The following is a 22,850-nucleotide window of genomic DNA, read 5'->3' as shown; positions in this document are numbered from 1 at the left end:
TATACCGCTCGTTATTAGTGCCCGGTCCCGATATCACCTACGTTCTACAACCAACACACGCAACCTACCGGCGAACACCTAGGCCAGTGTTTCGTGAACGATCTGCATCGATGCAATGGCCAATTACCATCAAACACCACAATGCGCAAGTACCTCTCTATGTAAAGTATGTGACGTCACCAATAAACCATTGTATATAGTAGTTATAGAAGCCACAGGGTATTCCAAATATTAGAATTGAATCTTCTTGAATAGTCTTTCCACCATCTTTTGTGATTGTGTCGTTGTCCCGGGCTCGAAGAAGCCACCAAGCCTCGTCGTTTTAGTGGTCCAGTGAAAGCCCTTTTGTGTTTGTGGCCCCCCCATCCGGCATCATTCTTACTATTCAACTGTTCTAGCATCCCTGAGTTTCCTCAATAGGCACCTTCATACGACTCCTGTTCCCATCTCAAGAGAACACTGACAGAAACAGAACGAATTAACTCAAAGTCACGCTTTACGACCCTGAAGATCCCTTACCCCCTTAATCCCTGAGCTGCAGGCTACAAATTATACGGAGCGTGACAATATGGTCCACACAGGATCGTCCGGCAAGGAATCCTGCTTGCTGCCGTCGGAGAGTTGCGTCTATCTTCTCCTGTATCCGGTTAAGGATCACTTTGCAGAGGGCTTTGAGAACGATGCACAGTAACATGATACCGCGCCAATTACATTAGTTTACAGCATTTTTGAACTCGGTAAGCTGATGATTGAAATCGATTTTTGTTCTATTTTTAAGCAGAGTCGCTCACTTCACACATCTCATTCTCCGTAATCAATGCTCCGATCGAGCTGATTTTTTTACTGTAACACGCCTACATATGATATGTCAGATAAACGTTGAGAAATAATTTTTAGATTGTTTTTTTTTTCTTATTGAAAAAAATACATTTCTTCATATATTTTTGGAAATTTTGCTAAAATTTAAGGAGATCATCCCAAAAACTCGCCAATGTCTTGAATTTCATCAATCTGACGCAAAAACTGCATTCAGATGATCGAATGGTATTGTGTTCAGCTTTTAATTTATGGAAAAAGATTTGAAATTGGTTGAACAAAACGCAAGATATTTGAATTTTAATAAATTCCATATTTAAAAAAAAATCAAACTATCTATATATATATATATATATATATATATATATATATATATATATATATATATATATATATATATATATATATATATATATATATATATATATATATATATATATATATATAAATGCAGTGACATACGTTGGACCGCGCATAACTTGCGAACGGATGGTCCGATTTGGGTCCTCTAAGTTTTGTTCTGTTAGTTTTCACCCAAGGAAGGTTTATGAGGCAAAAAAACATGGAAAAATTGAGAGTTTTCGAAAATCGATCTCCCATAAATTTTGACCGGGGACTTGGTCTTAGCTAGAAGCTTGAAACGTCAAAATACGCAGTAGGCAAGACAAAGTTTGCCGGGTACAGCTAGTATTGATCTAAAACTCAAAAACTGCTCTACTCAAAATTTTTTGAAGCGCGGTTTCGGAATCAGCGCTAAATTGTACTTCAAAAATTTTAACCTTCATCCTGCCAACGTAAATTTTCCACCTTCAAAAAAGAACGAAACTTTTTTGTTTTTCGATGGATTTCGATGAAATTTTCACAACTTCCCGAAAAACTCTTCTAGTTTATGATGCCGGGGATATGGGTGCCTGGTCCACATGATTCCGGAGTTATTGTCTTGGGGTACCAAAATTGGCCACATACTTTGCGCAACGTATATCTCAAGATCCCGATGAGGTAGAAGTATAGTTTCTTTGGCGAATTTGTTCAGCAGGTTAAGAACTAACTGGCAACGGCGACTTTGGTTCGCGATTCGGCCGCTAGGCGGCGCCAGTGTCAAAAATGTTCAAATCCTCATATCTCAGAAACCTGAAAAGATAGGATGATGCTGTCTTCGGCAGAGTTCTTCAGCAATCTCAGAACTATCTGATAGTAAAGTCTTTGGTTTGGGATTTATCCGCTAGGTGGCGCCTTGTGTCTGAAAAATTTAAGCACGTATATCTCGATACCCTAGTGAGATACAAACATGCCGTTTTCAGCAAAGGTGTTCAGCAGGCTAAGAACTATCTGGCAATGACGCCTTTGGTTCGAGAATCGTCCGCTAGGTGGCGCCAAGGTAAAAAATGTTCAAATCCTCATATCTCACATCTCGCCTCTACAATGCTCACCTAGACCGCCTACAAAGCAACCTCAAATCGAATCCCAAGAGTTTTTGGCGACACGTGAACGATCAACGGAAGGAAACTGGATTACCCTCTACGATGACTAATGGATTACATGAAGCTGATACTACCGCCGCAATTGCCGATTTGTTTCGCTCTCAATTCAGTAGTGTCTTCGTTGATGAACACCTTGACCTGCAGGACATAAACAACGCCACCCGGAACGTCCCAAGCCTTCCTTCAGCCGCACTGCGTTTTGATTTCACTAATGATACGGTCATTGCTGCTGGTAAAGAGCTTAAATCATCCACAGGATGCGGTCCGGATGGTATTCCTCCGCTAGTCATCAAACGTTGTATGAACTCGCTTGCTGCTCCAATGTCCTGCGTGTTCAATCTTTCCATGTCAACTGGCGTTTTTCCGGATTGCTGGAAGCAGTCATATGTTTTTCCCGTTTTTAAGAAAGGTTGCAAGAGGACCGTTTCAAACTACCGGGGAATAGCTTCCTTGAGTGCCATCTCTAAGCTCATGGAGAAAATAGTTCTACAGCAGTTGGTACAGCGTTTTTCTCATCATGTTTCGCTGGACCAGCACGGATTCATGCCCAAACGCTCAACGAACACAAACCTGACGTGTTTCACTTCGCATTTGATACGACAGATAGAAAATGGTCATCAAGTGGACGCAATCTACACGGATCTTTCCGCCGCTTTTGACAAAATGAACCACCAAATCGCACTCGCCAAATTCGAGAAATTGGGAATGAACAACAGCTTCCTTATCTGGCTTCGCTCCTATTTAATCGGTCGTAGTATGCATGTGAAAGTTGGTGATCATGTTTCTTCCCCGTTTCCAGTATCATCCGGCGTACCGCAAGGCAGTCACCTCGGTCCATTTCTGTTTCTGCTATATATGAATGATGTCAATTCGATCCTCAACTGCATGAAGCTCTCATATGCCGACGATTTGAAGCTGTACTCCACTATTGCGGAACCCCGCGATGCCGTTTTTTTGCAGCAACAACTGGAAGCTTTTGCTGGTTGGTGTTCTGTTAATCGAATGTCCCTAAATGTGTCGAAGTGCTCTGTCATTTCGTTTAGCCGCAAGAAAACAACCTTCCGTTACGAGTACGCTTTGGCAGGAGTACATTTGCATCGTGTATCGACAGTGAAGGACCTGGGGATTCTCCTTGACTCCAAAATGACATTCAAGGACCACGTTGCTTATGTTGTGGGGAAAGCATCGTCGCAGCTCGGCTTCCTTTTCCGCTTTGCCAAGAAGTTCAAGGACGTTTACTGCTTGAAATCGTTATACTGCTCAATTGTACGTCCTATTCTGGAATATTCGGCAGTCGTTTGGGCCCCCTACTACGAAAACAGCGTACAGCGAATTGAGCGAATCCAGCGAAAGTTTATTCGTTTTGCCTTACGCCACCTCAGGTGGAGGAATCAGCATGACCTACCGAGTTATGAGAGCCGTTGCCAACTCATACATTTGGAACCTCTCGCTGCAAGGCGCAATGTTGCTCAAGCATGCTTTGTCGGAGACCTCCTGCAGGGCAATATTGACTGCCCATCACTCTTGAGCATGCTAAACATCAACGCACGCCGCCGGAATCTGTGAACACACTCATTTTTACGTCTTCCTTCAGCTAGGACTAATTACGGTCAACACGAACCGATTCGTAGCATGTCCCGTGTGTTCAATAAATGTTATTCTGTTTTTGATTTTAATGCTTCACGTAAGACAAATAAGTGTAGTTTGAAACGTGAATTATGTAAGGTACCGCGTCTGTCTGTAAGTGTAAGATAAGTGTCATTGGGGTGACTTGTATTACCTGTTGACTTAGTGTAAATAAATAAAATAAATCTCAGAAACCTGATAAGTTAGAATGATGCTGTCTTGGGCAAAGTTCTCCAGCAAGCTCAGAATTGTCTGATAGTTGAGTCTTTGATACGTGATTTATCCGCTAGGTGGCGCCTTGTGTCTGAAAATTTCAAACACGCATATCTCGACACCCCAATGAGGTACAAGCATGCCGTTTTCAGCAAAGTTGTTCATCAGGCTGAGAACTATCTGGCAATGGCGTCTTTGGTTCAAGAATCACCCGCTAGGTGGTGCCAGAGTCAAAAATGTTCAAACTTCTATATCTCAGAATCCTGATAAAATAGAATGATGCCGTCTTCAACAAAATTCTTCAGCAAGCTTAAAACTGTCTGGAAGTTGAGTCTTTGATTTGTGATTCATTCGCTAGGTTATTCGCTACACTGTCTTTGACCCCCTGCAGACAAATTTTGTCACCCCTCAATATTGGTTCTTTTGCTCCGTTTTTTCTTCCGGGAGTGTCTACGGGAATTTCTACAGGAAGTCTTCCGGGAATTTTTCCAGGAATTTCTCCGCGAATTCCATCGAGAATTTCTCCAAGAACTCCACTGGGAATTCCCAAAGAATTTACTCCAGGAATTTCTTCAAAAAATCTTCCGAGAATTCCTCTAGGACATCCTCCAGAAGTTTCGCCGGGAAATCCTCCAGGAATTTCTCTGGGGATTCTTCCAGGAACTCCTTCTAGGATTCCTCCAGGAATTCCACCGGGAATTTATCCAGGAAATCCTCTAGAAATTTCTCTAGGAATTCCTGTGGAAATGTCTCCGGGAATTCTTCCGGATTTTTTTCCAGGATTTCCTCCAGGACCCTCATTAGGAACTCCTGCGGAAATTACTTAAGGACTTCCTTCGTTAATTTCCCCAGTAATTCTTCTGGGAATTTTTCCAAGAATTCCTCCAGGAGTTTCTCCAGGAATTCGTCTGGATTTCCTCCGAGAATTTCCCCAGGAATACCTCCATGAGTTCCTCCGGGAATCACTCCATGAATTGCTCCGGGATTTTCCTCAAGAATTCCTTCAAGAATTTCTCCTGGCTGGATTTCTCCGAGATTTTTTCTAGGAGTTCCACCACGAATATCTCCGGAAATGTCTCCGGGAATTCCTTTTTTCAAAAAAAAAAATCCACTAGGAATATCTTGCGGAAATCCTTCCAAAATTTCTCCTGGAATTTAACTACGAATTTATTTACGACTTCTTCCAGGAATTTCTCCGGGAATTCTTCTAGGACTCCCATCAGCAATTCCTCCGGTGATTCCTTCAGTAATTTCTTCAGGACTTTTTCCGGGATAACTTCCAGGAATTCTTTCTGGTATTTCTCCCGGGGATTCCTCAGGGAATCCTTCAGAGATTCTTCCAGGAATTTTCTCCGAGGAATCTCCCAGGAAAAGGGGTTCCCTGAAGAATTTTCCAGAGGAATTGTTGGAGAAATTACCGGAGGAATTCCTAGATAAATTTCCTGAGGAATTCCTGGAGGGAATTCTGGAGCGATTCTCAGAGGAATACTTGGAGAAATTCCCAGAGGATTTCCTGAGAAAATTCCGAAGATTTCCTTTAAAAATTCCCGGAGGAATTTCAAAAGAATCCCCGGAGGAATTTCTGATACAACTCCTGGAAGAATTCCTGGAGGATTTTCTGGCAGATTTCCAGAAGAAATTCCCAAAACAATTCCTGGAGGATTCCCTGCAGGAATTCCTGGAGGAATTCCTGGAGAAATTCCCGGAAGAATTACAGGATAAATTCCCGAAAGTATTCGTAAAGGAAGTCCTAGAGGAACTCCGGGAAAAATTCCCAGAGGGTTTTGTGAAAAAAAAAATCACGAAAAACTTCCTGAAGAGATTCCTGGAGAAATTCCCGGGGGATTTTTTTTTTAAACCGAAAGTTTTCCTTGGAAAACTTTCGGATGTATTTCTGGAGAAACTCCAGGAAAAATTCCCGGAGAAATTCCTAGAAAAAATCTTGGAGGAATTCCTATAGAACATCCCAGGGGAATTCCTGAACAAAATCCCGGGGGATTTCATGAAGGAATTCCCGGAGGCACTCATGGACGAATTCCTGGGGAAATTCTCAGTGAAATTTCCGGAGAAAATCTTGGAAAAAAAATCTGGAGGAATTCCTGGAAAATTCGCAGAAGAATTCCTGCAGAAATAGCCGAAGGAATTCCTGAAGGAGTTCCTGATGGAAGTCCTAGAGGAAATCCTAGGGAAATTTCCGGAGGAATGCACGGAGAAATTCCTGAAGGATTTCCTAGAAGATTTCCCGGAGGAATTTCTGGAGGATTTCTTAGAGGAATTCCCAGAAGATTTCCTAAAGAAATTGCTGGAGGAAGTTCTTCAGGAATTCCCAGTAGAATTCTTGGAGAAATTCTCGGTGGAATTCCCGGAGAAACACCTGGAAAAATCCCGAAAGAGTTCCTGTAGAAATTCCCGGAAGAAAAAATGGAACAAAAGAAGCAATATTGTAGGGTAACAGAGGTTCAAAGACGGTGTTAAAGTATTGCCTCTTGTATCACCGTACTCGACCGTCTACTACCCTGCCCTTAGCTTGCTGAACAACTATGCTGAAAATTCTTGTTCACCTATCGAATAACATCAGAACCAAGAACACCAGATACATCTTACTACCTCTTAACTTTTGGAACAATGTGCTGGACGTTTTCCGATTTTTTAGATAAAATTGTTTGGATGTTTTGATTGCTGGTGTCACCTAGCATCACCATTGCCGGATAGATTTCAACCTGCCGAACAATTTTGCAGAAAACGCCATGCTTTTAGCTCATTAGAGCAACGAGATACACGTATTTAAATATTATACATTTTAATATTATACCAAGCGATTAAATTACGAATCAAAGACTCAACTACCAGCTGAAGAACTTTGTTGAAGACGGCATCATTCTATCTTATCAGGATTCTGAGATATAGAAGTTTGAACATTTTTTACCATTTTTTTTTCACTGTCAGATAGCTCTTAGCCTGCTGAACACCTTTGCTGAAAACGGCATGCTTGTATCTCACTAGGGTATCGAGATATACATGTTTGAAATTTCCAGACACAAGGCGCCATCTAGCGGATGAATCCCAAACCAAAGACTTTACTATCAGATAGTTCTGAGCTTGCTGAAGAAGTCTGCCGAAGAGAGCATCATTCTATCTTTTCAGGTTTCTGAGATATGAGGGTTTGAACGTTTTTGTCACTGGCGCCGCCTAGCGGCCGAATCGCGAACCAAAGTCGCCGTTGCCAGTTAGCTTTTAACCTGCCGAACAAATTCGCCAAAGACACTATACTTCTACCTCATCGGGATCTTGAGATATATGTTGTGCAAAGTATGTGGCCAATTTTGGTACCCCAAGACAATCCGGAATAACTCCGGAACCATGTGGATCAGGCACCCATGTCCCCGGCATCATAAACTAGAAGAGTTTTTCGGGAAGTTGTGAAAATTTCATCGAAATCAATCGAAAAACAAAAAAGTTATGACCATTTTTGTGCTTTTTCGGAGGTGGAAAATGTACGCTGGCTGGATGAAGGTTAATCGTTGACATAAGTTCACGACTTTCGTTTTATTTTGTAAACTAGTGTTATCGTATACAGTCAGGTCACTCTTTACTAAAACGCCTAGCATCCAGTCGACCGGAAATGTCGCGGTTTCCCATATGTTGCATAATAATTGATGCAGTAGCTGTGCAGATACTACGGGGTTACCTTCGAGCATCTCAGCTGATATGCGATCGACCTGGGGCCCTGTTCGATTTCATGCTACGGATGGCTGTTTCCATCTCCTGCATTGATTGAGCTTCGGTGTTAACACCGGTAATGCGTCGAACCCTTGGCGGATCATGCTGAGGAGTTAACACTTGAAAAAGGTTTCCAAAGTGCTCGCAGCAGCGTTTCAACTGGTCAGCCGGGTCGGTCAGTAACTGTCCAGACGTGTCTTCCACGGGCATCGTAGCATTCATCTTAGTGCCACTAGGGGGACGTGAAACATCGTAGAGGAGACGGATATCGCCGGTGTTTGCAGATTTCACGCCTTCGTCGGCTAGGGAGTCCGCCCACGTTCTTTTGTCCCGTCTACATGAGTGTATCACTTCCTTCTCGAGAGCCGAATAGCGCTGACGGGCTACGGCTTTGGCTACTCGTGTTTTCGCTCGCTTTATGGCGGCTTTGGCGTTCCTTCGCTCCGCTATCTTCCTCCAGGTTGTAAAGTCGCGTCTGGCTCGGATCTACGATAAATGATACACCCGTGTGCCTTTGATAGCAGTCAGAAATCAACTGAATTTATTTCCGTTTCTCTCTTTCAATGTTAGTCTACCACAGAAGGTACAGCAGGGCAAGGTAATGGTAATGAAGGTATGTATGTACGATTGCAAGATTAAATAATAATAAAGGTTTGTATTCAAGACATTTTTTCTTCGTGGATACTACACAGGTATCATCTGTGATCCACTGCTCTCTTCGGGTGCGTAGCTCACCCAAATCATTCTCGCCGGTGGCGATGAAGGCGTTCTTGATGGCGGTCCATTGATCTTCTACGCTTCTACCTTCTGAGATATCCGCAGCACGGTTCTCTAGCTCCTCGACGAAGGACCTTTTCACCGCAGTGTCTTCCAGTCGGTGTGTGTTGAACCGGTGCAAGATTTTCTCCTCCTGTCGCTGGATCCTGGCAATGCGCAGTCGGATCTCGCCGATCAGAAGATGAGGGTCGGACGCAATGTCGGCGCTACGTTTGTTCCGCATTTTCGGTTGATGCAGATGTGGTCGATTTGATTTTCCGTGACGCAATCAAGGGAAACCCATGTCACTTTGTGCACTGGTCGATGAGGAAAGAGCGATCCCCCAATCACCATGTCATTGTTGCCACAAAACTCTGCAAACAGCTCTCCGTTCTCGCTCGTTTCTCCGAGACCATGGCGTCCTATGACGTGCTCAAAGTCCGAGTTGTCGGAACCAACCTTCGCGTTGAAGTCGTCCATGAGGATCTTGATATCACCTTTGGAGTCTTGTCCACGACAGCATTCAATTGACTGTAAAAGTTCTCTTTGTCTTGCATCGGTTGGCGCGTAACATTGGATCATGGTAAGGTTTCGAACACGTGTTCTAAATTTGGCTACAATTATCCTCTCATTAATGGGTTCCCACTTCATGAGCGCAGCGTGGGCGTGAGCACTGAGAGGAAACCAACTGCACGGTGGCGAGGAGCGTGTTCACCTCGTAGGCCCGAGTATAGCAGAATTTGACCCGAAGGCAATCTGTGTTCTCCTAAGTTCGGCCAACGGACTTCGCTCAGTCCTAGGATCTCAAGCTCCATACGACATGACTCATGACATGACATGACTAGCCGTTGTGCCAGTTTACCCTGCTGGGTTAGGGTTAATAAATTCCAAGTTCCAATTCTTGTCCGTTGTTTTGCGCTTAAAGTCGTTGCTGTTGAATCAGCCCTGCCCTTCGGTTCAGAAAGGGGTATGGGCGCGTTCTGCCAACTTGGTCGAGGCAGATTTCTTGTGAGAACAAGTTGCATACGGACATTCAAAAGTGCCTGAACGAAAGATGCTGCTTGTGAGGATCACTTGAAGATCGGATGGAAGATCATTCTTTTTTTTTTTAGAATATTCGCGTTCGTCTATTTGTTGCTCTTCGTGTTCGTATATTTTAAGTTTCATCTTCAACTGAGTTTGATGAACGCTGCTGGTCAGCAGGGATGATCTTCGCATCTGCATCCGTTGAACCATTCTGAATGGCCGTCGTGAAAGTATCACCAAAAGCGCTACTAACATTTCTTTTATATTTTCATGTATCTGAGTATCATGAGTGATAGCAGTAAGCAGGGATAGCAGTGAAAAATGGAAGTAATGCAGTACGACGGTGGTGCGATGCTGGTTAAAAAATATCGCTGGAGATGAGCATTGTTTGTACTCAGCCATGTCTAAGACGTGCTCCGAAGTCTCAGGAAAGGAAGCATGCATAAAGCACTAATCTACAAAATCTCGGGAAAAAGTTGGAAGACCTTATTTCACGTGAAAATCCAGCGGTAGACAAGAGGTGGATATGGACGGATGTTCGTTGAAATTGGAAGGAAATTGGTAATGACAGCCTAATTTAAGAAAGCGACGAAGATTGCAGCAGGAGATAGTGAAGTTGGACTACGAAGACGATTTTCTAGAAACCGCAGACAGCAAATGACATAGGCTTATCGTATTTCGACGGAGGTGGCGATGAGGACGAAGCAGCATTCCAAGAACATAACCAAAATTTAATCACAACTACCTACCACAAAAAACAACACGATCGAACGAAAATAGGAAAGAACAACCCAGCAAAACCAGTATGTATGTTCAAAACGCTTACCCCAAAACAAGCGACCCAAAGGTAAATTACGTTGACCATTTAACTAACAACACATTCTCTTACAGCTCAATACACCACATCGATTTCCCACCTTTCCCAATCCTTAAGGCCACGCAAAACTTAAAAGCCGCAGAGCTAAAGAGGTTGCTATGCCTACTCCCAAATTCAACGGTGTATTATGGACAATGCAAGTTCTCGGACTTGCATTGGAGACTTGGCCCTATGACCCCCTTGTGCATCAATAAAATAAAATAAAATAAAATAAAATAAAATAAAGTCGTTGCTGTTGAATCAGATCGTAATCCTTCATTTTCTGTTTCTGTAACGGTTTTTGGGTTTCAGAGACAGTAGGTTGTTGGCCTAAGGTCCCCTATCCACCGTGGTGGGGCTGCCACCTTAGGTATAGCTTCCGGTGGAGGAGCATTTCAAATTCAGCCGCTGGATGCCAGAACAGACGCTGTTTGAACCGCACACTCCAGGAGTCGAGTCAAGTACAAGACACTGAAGACGACCTTACAGTTGAGGTCGAAATACGTATCTGTCAAAGGATGCAAATTCTTAGTGGAATTCAAAGGAACCGTACTTAACCCGATTTTCTTTTATTTACAGATATTCCCCTAACAAGCCCAGGTTAATCATCATCTTAGCTGACGGTTTTTGTCATCGCTTGACCCGTGGAAGCATGAGGTAGGAACTTGTGAGGACCAGCGCTATGTTAAACGCTCAGATTTTTTTTCCTCAATCTTCTTACAAACTTCTTTAAGAATTCCTGCAGAAATTCATCTAAAAGAAATAATAGGAATCACATCCACGTTTTTTGCGGGGTTTTTTTTCAAAGGTTCCTTTGGAAATTGTAATTTTTTACCAAAAAAAATCCTCGATTGTTGTAAGATTGTTACCAACGAACAATTCCTGACTATTTCGAGTGCCGAACCAGAAGGGCTCTGACACTCCAAATCCCTGACTTCTGGTCTAAGCCACGGAAGCCGTTCAGGGTGGGCTACACCCGCCTCTTTTCCAGGGTCGGCTAGTCAACGAGCGAATTTGGGGGGGGGGGGGGGGGGGCGGTGGGGCTGATCAGAGAACAAAACAACGCACTCGGTCTACTATTTTTAATCACTTTTTATCAGGAATAACTCACGCTGTGTGGTGTGGGGAGGATTCGATGACCGGCCGGCTTAGCTGGAACGGCTGGTTGGGCACGTGCTCGTCACGTGTGGTGGATGTGATCAACCCTGAGCGCCGTCGACGAAGATCCCGCCACTGCGTATCGCTATAGTGCACCAGGCGGTCATATGACACGTTGTCGGAACTTGGAACTAGACCAAAACGTGGTCAGCACCTGCTGGGTCCTGTTTGTTAGCAATGTCGGGTCTAAGAATAGGGGCACGTAGGTCTTTCCTGAGTAGGGTAGCGTACCTGAATCTTCACCAAAACCTGCTAATAGCTCTTCTCTTCTCTCTTCTTTCCACCGATAAAACTTCTACAAGTCAGATTGAGAAACTGCTAAAGTATAGACTTCACTTTAGGATTTTCACTTTAGATCACTTTAGGCTTCTGAACTGATCTTGCTTCTTCGAGCGCTTGAGTGGAAAAGAATGCTACTGCGAGACGTGAAGCCCTACTACCTACTACCCTATTCAGACCCATTTGTCTACCTAACAACGTAATTCCGTCGATACCGAATCCATCCGTTAGCGCTAGTTCCTTATGTGTTAAGTGTGTATGCATGTAAGTGTTTTAACAATTTTATTCTCCTGCCATTCAAAATGACCGTTCGCATACGGAGTTATATTAGATTATTTCAAACTTATTAATGAGCTAAACATAGAAATTCTTATTGGAGTATTTATGATTATGTTACCAAAAAATAAACAAGAAAATCAAAAGAAAATCGGGTAAGGTACGGTAGTTGAGGTCGAAATACGTATCTGTCAAAGGATGCAAATTCTTAGTGGAATTCAAAGGAACCGTACTTAACCCGATTTTCTTTTTATTTACAGATATTCCCCTAACAAGCCCAGGTTAATCATCAAGAAAATCAACATAAAATCGATACTTTTATTATGCTATAAATTCACGAACAGGACGATACTACTCATCCTGAACAGTAGTATGGTGAGTGGTATTTGCCATTCACTCTCATCACTTTGCTTGGCTATATAGGGTAAACCACCGGAATGGTAACAGGATTTTTAATTCTTACTAGACGTCACTTTAAATTTTTTCAAGCATTATTCCTTTAGAGTGGGCTTCGTGGCCGTGCGGTTAGCGGCGTCAGTCGTCTAGGCGTTTCGTAAGCCTCGGAATTCGGGTTCGATTCCCGCTCCAGTCGGCGAAAACTTTTCGTCAAACGGAAAATTCGCCATTGGGCCACTGGGTGTTATGTGTGTTGTCCGTTGTCTCGTGTATGTAATGTTCAGTCTGTGCAGCCTCTAGCTGAAGACGGTGTAGTGTCTTTTTTATAGTAGTTTTTCGATGGTTCCTCAAGCAAATTCCTCCTAAATAGAAGTTCTTTAGGAATTTCTCCATTAATTTATATAGAAATTCATACAAGGATATCGGCAGATTTTTATCAAGAATTTCTTCAACATTCCGTTAGGAATTCTTCCACGGATTTCTTTGAGAGTTTATCCAAAGATTCTGTTAGCGATTTATTTAAGAATTCTTTCACAATTACTTCAATAATAGTTTTAGAATTTTTTTCAATGTTACCCAAGTAACCACACTGTTAAAGCTGTACGTATTGCATAAATAATGCATGCATTACTCTATATAAACCATTAAAGTTGAATTAAAGTGGGACGCCAGACGCCACTATTGTTGAATTACGATTATACCAGTTTAATCGTAAGTCAGCAATAGTGGCCCCATTTTCCACTTTAATTCAACTTTAATGGTTAATGTAGTATTGTTAATACATGTGCTTTATATATGCAATACGTACAGCTTCAACAGCATGTTTTTTTTTTTATTCCGTGTCGGGTATTTCCATCACTGCGACCAGTTTTTTGATCTATTGTGACAACAGCATGGTTACTTGCCCAAGTAATAATGAGAAAAAAACATTGTTACTGGGGTAACCGTGAGGTAGCGCAGGTGTGCAAATATTCACTGTGTAAAAACTATTTGCACAGTAGTCTAATTATCTTTAAAATTCTCAATATTTCTCCAAATATTCGTTCAAGAATGTCTCCCTCTGTAAATCTGTTAAAGTACTCTTGACGTATTTTCTTACATTCATTTTTTTTTTTTTGAGCCATCCTGAAGGAATACTTGAAAAAAACGGTGTGACTACTTTGTGGAATTCCCGGAGGAGTTTTTGAGCCTTGAATGTTCGGAAACTGCTTGAAAGGAATGCTTGGAAACATTACTTACCTTACCGGTCAGGCTAAGGCCGGGGTGGCCTCTGCTGTACATAGTAGCCGCCTCCATTCCACTCGGTCCATGGTTGTTTGTCTCCAGTTCCGCACTCTGCGTAGGGTCCGCAGATCGTCCTCCACTTGGTCGACCCACCTAGCTCGCTGCGCTCCACGTCTTCTTGTACCGGTCGGATGACTCTCGAGAACCATTTTAGTCGGGTTGCTATCCGACATCCTGATGACGTGACCCGCCCACCGTAGCCTCCCGATTTTCGCGGTATGGACGATGGTTGGTTCTCCTAGCAGCTGATGCAGCTCGTGGTTCATTCGCCTTCTCCAAGTCCCGTCTTCCATCTGCACTCCGCCGTAGATGGTACGCAACACCTTCCGTTCGAAAACTCCAAGGGCGCGTTGGTCCTCTGCACGTAGGGTCCATGTTTCGTGCCCATAGAGGACGACCGGTCTAATCAACGTTTTGTAGATGGTTAACTTCGTGTTACGGCGAACTTTATTCGATCGTAGAGTTCTGCGGAGTCCAAAGTAGGCACGATTTCCTGCCACAATGCGCCTCTGAATTTCTCTGCTGGTGTCGTTGTCGTCGGTCACCAGTGAGCCCAAGTACACGAATTCTTCAACTGCCTCGATTTCAATTCGGGGTGGCGGGCGCGGTGATTCTTCCCTGGAGCCCTTTGCCATCATGTACTTTGTCTTCGACACATTAATGACTAGGGCCCATATAGCCGAGGCGGTAAACGCACGGGTATTCAGCATGACCATGCTGAGGGTGACGGGTTCGATTCCCGGTCGGTCCAGGATCTTTTCGTAAAGGAAATTTCCTTGACTTCCTTGGGCATAGAGTATCTTCGTGCCTGCCACACGATATAAACATGCAAAATGGTCATTGGCAGAGGAAGCTCTCAGTTAATAACTGTGGAAGTGCTCATAGAACACTAAGCTGAGAAGCAGGCTTTGTCCCAGTGAGGACGTTACGCCAAGAAGAGAGAGAGAGAGAGACATTAATGACTAATCCCATTCGCCTGGCTTCCCTCTTTAGGCGGATGTACGTTTCCGCCATCGTCTCAAATTTACGAGCAATATTGTGCGTTTAGCACTAAATTGATTTCCGAAAAAACTTCATCGACTTCCGCTGCCTTTCCTATGCGTTAAACATAACGTCGGAAGTAGTGCGCTGTACAGTAAATCTGGTTTTCTATACAGCGCACTACTTCCGACGTTATGTTTAACGCATAGGAAAGGCGGCGGAAGTCGATGAAGTTTTTTCGGAAATCAATTTAGTGCTAAACGCACAATAATATCAATATCATCGGCGAAACCAGAGAAAATAGGTAGAGAAGCGAATAGTGTGAAGCCAAAAATACCTTATCGAACCGTCAAACTGGTATCCTATCGAACAAAATCAACAAACCTTGACGATTGCCGCATAAGTAAAGATAAGTATTGCATTCGTTTCAAACATATTTTCACCAAAGTTTCCAAATATCATGGATGACAGTGCAAACAACATTGATTTCTTGAAATAATGAAAATTGATCCATTTTGGAACATCAGTTTGATAATGTCTAGTTAATAAAACAACAGTATAAATAGTTTTCAAATGCGGTATGCGAGATAGGCACTACCTTCGATGGGTGGATTAATCTGCTTTGCCGCAGTTGCCAGCATCCGAGCGATGAAATCAAAACAGAAAAAGTGTTGCCGTTCTGGCGGCTGTTCACTCTTCGCTTCTCTACCTATTTTCTCTGGGCGAAACCAAGCAGCTGAACGGACTTCGTGAAAATCGTCCCACTCGTGTTTATCCCCGCTCTTCTTATTACACCCTCCAAAGCAATGTTGAACAGCAAGCACGAAAGACCATCACCTTGCCGTAACCCTCTACGAGATTCGAAGGGACTCGAGAGTGTCCCTGATACTCGAACTACGCACATCACTCGATCCATCGTCGCCTTGATCAACCGTATCAGTTTATCCGGGAATCCGTATTCGTGCATAATCTGCCATAGCTGTTCTCGATCGATTGTATCATACGCCGATTTGAAATCGATGAACAAGTGATGTGTGGGCACGTTGTATTCGCGGCATTTCTGCAACACCTGGCGGATGGCGAACATCTGGTCCGTTGTAGCGCGTTCACCCATGAATCCAGCCTGATATTGCCCCACGAACTCTCTTGCAATCGGTGATAGACGGCGGCATAAAATTTGGGAGAGTATCTTGTAGGCAGCGCTCAGTAGTGTGATCGCGCGGTAGCTTCCGCAATCCAACTTGTCGCCCTTTTTGTAGATGGGACACACGATACCTTCCATCCATTCCTCCGGTAATACTTCCTCCTCCCAAATCTTGGTAATGACCCAGTGTAGTGCTCTCACCAGTGCTTCTCCACCGTATTTTAGAAGCTCGCTTGGTAGTTGATCTGCTCCAGCGGCTTTGTTGTTTTTCAACCGGCCAACCTCCTCCTCAATCTCTTGAAGGTCAGGGGCCGGAAGTCTTTCGTCCTGTGCACATACTCCTAGATCTGTTACCACGCCACCTTCGGTACTTGCAACGTCGTCATTGAGGTGCTCATCGTAATGCTGCCGCCACCTCTCGACCACCTCACGCTCGCTCGTGAGAATATTTCCGTGATTATCTCGGCACATGTCGGCTTGTGGCACAAAGCCTCTGCGCGAGCGATTCAGCTTCTCGTACAACTTTCGTGTGTCCTCAGCGCGGTACAGCTCTTCCATCGCTTCGCGATCTCGTTCTTCCTGCTGGCGCTTCTTCATCCGGAAGACTGAGTTCTGCCTGTTCCGCGCCTGTTTGTAACGTGCCTCATTCGCTCTCGTACGGTGTTGCAGCATTCTCGCCCATACTGCATTCTTCTCGTTCACATTCGCCGTCGTACCAGTCGTTTCTGTGATTCGGAGTCGCGAAGCCTAGTGCTGTAGCCGAGGTACTACCTATGGCGGATCGGATGTCCCTCCAGCCATCTTCAAGTGTAGCTGCGCCAAGCTGCTCTTCCGTTGGTAGGGCCACTGCTAACTGCTGCGCGTAGTCTTGAGCCACTTCTACGTTACGAAGTTGCTCGATGTTGAGCCGCGGCGTTCGACTTCGACGCGTGGTGATAACTGTCGAAAGTTTTGAGCGCATGCATACAGCGACTAAGTAGTGATCCGAATCTATATTCGCACTGCGGTATGTGCGGACGTTGGTTATATCCGAGAAGAATTTACCGTCGATTAGAACGTGGTCGATTTGGTTTTCTGTTTGGTGGTCGGGTGATCTCCAGGTGGCTTTGTGGATATCTTTGCGGGGGAAGAAGGTGCTTCGGACTACCATACCACGGGAGGCTGCAAAGTTTACGCATCGCTGGCCGTTATCATTCGATACGGCGTGCAGGCTGTTTCGCCCGATTACCGGTCTGTACATTTCCTCCCTTCCTACCTGCGCGTTCATGTCGCCGACAACGATTTTCACGTCACGCGGCGAGCAACCATCGTATGTTTGCTCTAACTGCGCGTAGAACGCTTCCTTCTCGTCATCGGGTCTCCCTTCGTGTGGGCAGTGGACGTTGATGATGCTGTAGTTGAAGAAACGGCCCTTAACTCTCAACATGCACATCCTTGCGTTGATCGGCTGCCACCCGATCACACGTTGCCGCATCTTGCCCAACACTATAAATCCTGTTCCCAGTTCATTGGTGGTGCCACAGCTTTGGTAGAAGGTAGCCGCTCGATGCCCGCTTTTCCACACTTTCTGTCCAGTCCAACAAAGTTCCTGCAACGCCACGATGTCGAAGTTGCGGGGATGTAGTTCGTCGTAGATTATCCTGTCACATCCACACACAAACCAAGTGACTTGCAATTCCATGTTCCAAGTTTCCAATCGTAGTCCTTATTTCGTCGCGTGGGTCTTTGCCGATTGTATCGAGTCGTATTTTCTCCTATGTTATTCGCAATGGGGATTTTTACGGGTGGCTTATTGGGCCTACGCCAACACTCCTGTCTCGCCGGAGGGCCATCGTGCCAGTTCTGTTTAACGTCCCAACCAACACTGGGACGACCACGCTGATGGGGCTACCACCTTGGATCTAGCTGGGCGTGGTGCAGCGTTTCTTACTCAGCCGCAGGATGCCAGAACAGACGCTGTTTGAGCCGCACCTCCTTGGTGAACAGACACTCGGATCGTACCTCCTCAATCTAGCTGAAGTCAGAAGGACAACAGTGCCCAGGCTGCACTACCAGCTAAGCACACAACTCTTAGCTGGCGGTCTTTGTCATCGCTTGACCCGTGGAAGCATGAGGTAGGAACTTGTGAGGACCAGAGCTATATTGGACGCTCTCCTTATCGACTCACCGTTTTGCTTGGAAACAATACTTGATAAAATTTTGAAGTAATTAATAACCCCTCCTAAGATGTCAAGTTTTTCGAACCACGATGACGTACAGTGCACGTTCAGCGTGCCTGTCTGAGTCATATTGTCCTCAACATCCTACTAGGGTTAAATAATAAAAGTTTCATGAAAAAATTCTGCCTGATCCCTTGATAATATCGCTAAATGAATCTTTGGAAGAATTTCATAGAAAATCTTAATAGAAACCTTGAAGTTATTCCTATGGAACTTTAATCTCTGAAAGAAAAAAGAATGAATTAATTAATTCCTATAGAATTTCTTAGAGGAATTTTGTAAGAATCATTAGGGAAATTTTGAAGAATATTTTGAAAAAAAAATTAAGGAAATTCTAAGAAGATTTTCTTAGGAACGTCTGGGAGGAATTGCTTGATGAAATTCCTTGAGGAGTTCCTGGAGGATTGATTGGAAGAATTTCTGCTTGAATGGTTGACAAGAATCCTTGGAGGAATTTTAGACAAATTCCCCCTCCCCCTCAAAGCGTGACGTAATTTATGGACCATCCCTCATCTCGTGGCGTCTCTTTCACAGCTCGGTCACGACTTTGGTATGCGTATGCGACCTGTACTCTATTCGACAAACTTTTAGACAAAACCACAAGGCAAAACTCGTCCATACATCGTTTCGTGATTGCATTCTTTCGAGATGAAAACTAGCAAAAGAGTGTTCTAAATAAAAGCGTGTTCCTGCTCATGAGGAATGCATACAGGAATCTCAGGAGGAATTCTTGGAAAACTCCGGAAAACATTCCTGGGAGAATTTATGAAGGAATCCCTGGAGGACAAATCTCTACAGGAATTCCTTGAGGAATCCCTGCATAAACTCGATGGGGAATCCCTAGAGAAATCTCTGGAGGAATTCCTGGAGGATTTTCTGGAAGAATCATTGGAGCACTTTCAGGAGGAATCCCTGGAAAAATTTCTGAAGAAATCCAAGGAGCAATTCCTGAGTAAATTCCAGAAAGAGTTTATAGAAAATCTCAGGAGGAAGTACTGAAGGAATCGCTGAAATTCCTCTGAAAGAAAATTTCAAGAGGAATTCCTAAATGAATCTCTGAACAGTTCCTGGAGGAGTTTCTGGAGGAATTCCTGAATCCCAAGAAGAATTCATGGAGGTTTTTTTAAAATCCTGAAGCTGTTCCTGAAAAAATCACAAAAGGAGCCCGGAAGCAATCCCATAAGGAATTCCTTAGGGAATCTCAGGAGAGCTTTCTTATCGAATTCCTGGAAGAGTTTCTGCAGGAATCCTTGGATTGAAAATCTGAAGAAATCCATGTCTGTTGTATCACTAGTTATTTATGTAACGAGTTGCAAAAAGTTGATGTTTTCGGCACGAGTCGTACATTTATCATACATTTGGGTTGCATAATGTACATAATGCAACTCAAATGAGTTGCATAATGAACATTATGCAACTAATTTTCATAATGCAACTCATTTCAATTGCATAATGAATCAGTGCGTAAAAACTGGCCATTATGATACTAAAATGAGTTATATAAAATTGAAATTAAGATACTGAATTGCATAATAATTATATAACGAGTTGCAAAAACATGATTTTTTCAGCTCGAGTCACATTTATCCAACGAGGATGGCCGAGTTCGATAAATACGAAAAGTTCTGAAAAAATCGAGTTTTGCAATGAATTCCGTACAAAATGTTATGCATTTTTTTTTCATTACACAACTCATTTGAGTTGCATAATGTTCATAATATCATTATGCCGTTATTTTTCATTACGCAACTCATTTCAGTTGCATTATGAATCAGTTCAGAAAAATTAGCCATTATGATAACAAAATGAGTTATATAAAATAGAAATTACGATTCTGAATTGCATAAAAGATCTTAAAATTATTTATTGAGAAGTCCTATGCGATATTCCCAAATAAATGCCTTCATAAAAAGCAAGCGTACCGTTTTCCGTCCTTCTGCTTTTCGTGTTCCAAAACAAGTGAGTAAGAAAAAAGAAAAAGCTGGCTATTCAGTATTGTGATATGAAATGAAATCGAAGTGTAATGAGGCCTTTGATTTTATTAAATATATTTATATACATAATTTCATAGTTATTTTCCTACTTTAAAAAGTTCTAGCTTTTCAACAAATATGAAAAAAAAACAGATCTAATGCCACTACGGGCACGACTTTAGAAGCAACATTTCTATATTTTGGTTGAATCTTTTCCGCGAAGGACTTATATTTAAAAAGCGTTCACTGTTTCACGTGTGCATGCATATTTTTCTTTTCTGTTCGACATCATCCCTAACCTTCATCATTCAACATGACATCCCGCCTACAACTCATACCTGTTACTGCGGTTGTGCACCCTTCACGCTCACCGCCGCTGCCCCCGCGGCCTTTTTGCGTCTCTCGGCTTCCTCGGCTCGGTTCTTGAGAATGCTTGTGATGAAAAATTCACCCGCCTTGTAGGAACTGCGCACCAACGGACCGCTGGCGGTGTACAGGAATCCCAGCTCGTTGCCACGTGTCTCCCAGTGTTTGAACTTTTCCGGCGTAACGTATTCGATTACCTTCAGGTGCCGCTTGGTGGGCTGCATGTACTGTCCCAAAGTGAGGCAATCCACCCCGACGGAACGAAGATCTGTTTGTGGGGGTGAGATGAATTGATGGGTTTATAAAAAGGAAACATTTTGATTCATTTCTGTTGAGTGGGTGCATGTTTCATCCCTACCTTTCAGAGTCTGTTCAATTTGTTCATCCGTCTCACCCAAACCCAGCATAATGGAGGTCTTCGTAATCATGTTCGGATTGATTTCCTTGATGCTTTCCAGAACCTTCAAACTCTGCCTATAGTGCGCCCGACGATCCCTCACGAATGGCGTCAAAGCTTCAACCGTTTCGATATTATGCGCATAGACATCCAACCCGGACAGGGCAACCGTCTTAACGCACTCCATGTCTCCGCGGAAATCCGGAGCCAAGCATTCCACAAAGATCCGAGGATTTTGCTTCTTGATTTCCCGAATGGTGGCCGCAATGTGATTCGATCCTCCGTCGGGCAAATCGTCACGATCCACCGATGTTAGGACGATGTAGTCCAATCCCCAGGAGGCGATAGCCGAGGCCGTGTTTGTTGGTTCCGCAGGATCCAAGGGCGGTGGAGCCCGTGCTGTTTTCACGCTACAGAAACGGCAACCACGAGTGCAGGTGTCACCCATTAGCTGAAGATAAAATAAAAGATTATAATTTTCATATTATGAAGTGTATAATACACTTATAATAGATATAGCGATTGCTTTTCAAAAGTCTAAATTCATTCGGGCACCACTGACTCAGTTCAAAAGCTGATAACCCGAAGTGAAATCGAAACTGTTTACAAATGCTTCCCCTTATCAACAGTAGCGTGTTATGCTCAAACTCACCATGATGGTTGCGGTTTGCGTTCCATGCTCTCCTCCGCCCCAGCATTCGCCAATATTGGGACACTTGGCCTCTTCGCACACGGTGGCCAGCTTGAGCTCCCGCAACTGGTCCTTGATGCGACTGAAGTTCTTTCCCATCGGAATTTTCGTCTTCAGCCACGGTGGCAACCGAAGTCGATCATTTTCGCCCTTCTCCCGACGCAGCTTACCCTCGTAGGCGGCCCAATCATCCCGGTTGTACGATGGGTTCTGTACGAAATCCTGAAAACTGGGCCCACTCTCCAGCCGTTCGCGGATCTTCTCCAACGGATTGGCGGCGACGGCCGTGTGCTTGCACTGGATGGGGTTCTGGTGGTGATAACGAGAGGGTACAGATATTTCATAATCAAAATTTAGTGGAATTTTTGCAAGGCCATTTAACGCTTCGATGCTGACCTATTAGTAGAAAACGTGATTGAGTAAAGTGTAATGCACGTCAAACTTACCTTTATGCAACTTAATTTCCCATTTTGCAGGGTATTTTTGAACAAATTTGACGAAATTTGCGACATGATTGCGTATCACTGCGAAACCAACAAACCAAAATAAAAGTACAAGATTTTTTTGTTTTGACAGTTCGTTTTGTCACCGTCACGACATACGATTCTAGTTTTTAGTACAAAAAAACACTGCCGTGTGCAAATATCAGGACATCAGTAGATAGCATTTCAAAAGGGCATTTCTAGATTGAGTTTAAATAAGGGCGAAAACAACATGAGAGAGTTCTCTTCATCGACTCTCTCTTCTTCAAATTAAAGTGACAAGATGCAAGTATGGTTGCACTTTTTGATCATAAATCGCTAGGTTGCGATGCAATCTAGCGTCTAAGTGTAAAAAAGTTCGATTGAATTTGCATCTTCTCACTTTAATTTGCAGAAGAGAGAGTCGATGAAGAGAACTCTCTCATGTTACTTTCGCCCTAATTAAAACTCAATCTAGAATTATTTACAGAAGAAAAAGTCGATGAAGAGAATTATCTCACACGCTAAGAAAATGTTACTCTAAAATGAGTAAGATTCACACAAAACTGAGCTAAACTGGAACAGCTCAAAAAATGAGTAAATTCCTGGCTACGCCAGCGGATTCCGATTCAAGCATGTATGATTCAACCTGTGAAGTAGAACACGGAGAAAAATCAGTGTAGTTTGAAACAACAAACCGGTTTGTTGAATTTTACGCGAGATTTTACGCC

The 22,850-nt window shown here is 43.6% G+C and overlaps 1 protein-coding gene and 1 long non-coding RNA gene across 2 annotated transcripts in view; one reads left to right on the top strand and one right to left on the bottom strand.

Annotated features, from left to right (window-relative positions):
• Window positions 1-10,399, top strand: part of LOC134284183 (uncharacterized) — a 531,430-nt gene extending 521,031 nt beyond the window's left edge. The window contains exon 2 of the long non-coding RNA XR_009995677.1: window positions 9,556-10,399. This is a non-coding gene — a long non-coding RNA (uncharacterized LOC134284183). The remainder of the gene's footprint in view (window positions 1-9,555) is intronic.
• Window positions 10,400-20,255: 9,856 nt separating this feature from the next.
• Window positions 20,256-22,232, bottom strand: LOC109401170 (lipoyl synthase, mitochondrial). Its single transcript, XM_019673650.3, has 4 exons — window positions 22,105-22,232; window positions 21,620-21,967; window positions 20,929-21,418; window positions 20,256-20,838 (listed from the first exon to the last, which is right to left on the bottom strand). The coding sequence occupies exons 1-4, from the start codon at window positions 22,168-22,170 to the stop codon at window positions 20,546-20,548; spliced, it is 1,197 nt and encodes a 398-aa protein (XP_019529195.3). The 5' UTR covers window positions 22,171-22,232; the 3' UTR covers window positions 20,256-20,545.
• Between the last annotated feature and the right edge of the window lie 618 nt (window positions 22,233-22,850).

The sequence above is a fragment of the Aedes albopictus genome, chromosome 3, assembly GCF_035046485.1.
Source record: "Aedes albopictus strain Foshan chromosome 3, AalbF5, whole genome shotgun sequence".
In the NCBI taxonomy this organism is placed as follows: Eukaryota; Metazoa; Arthropoda; class Insecta; order Diptera; family Culicidae; genus Aedes; species Aedes albopictus.
The sequence above is the reverse complement of the archived record's forward strand: the minus strand, read 5'-3'. Positions and strand labels throughout refer to the sequence as shown.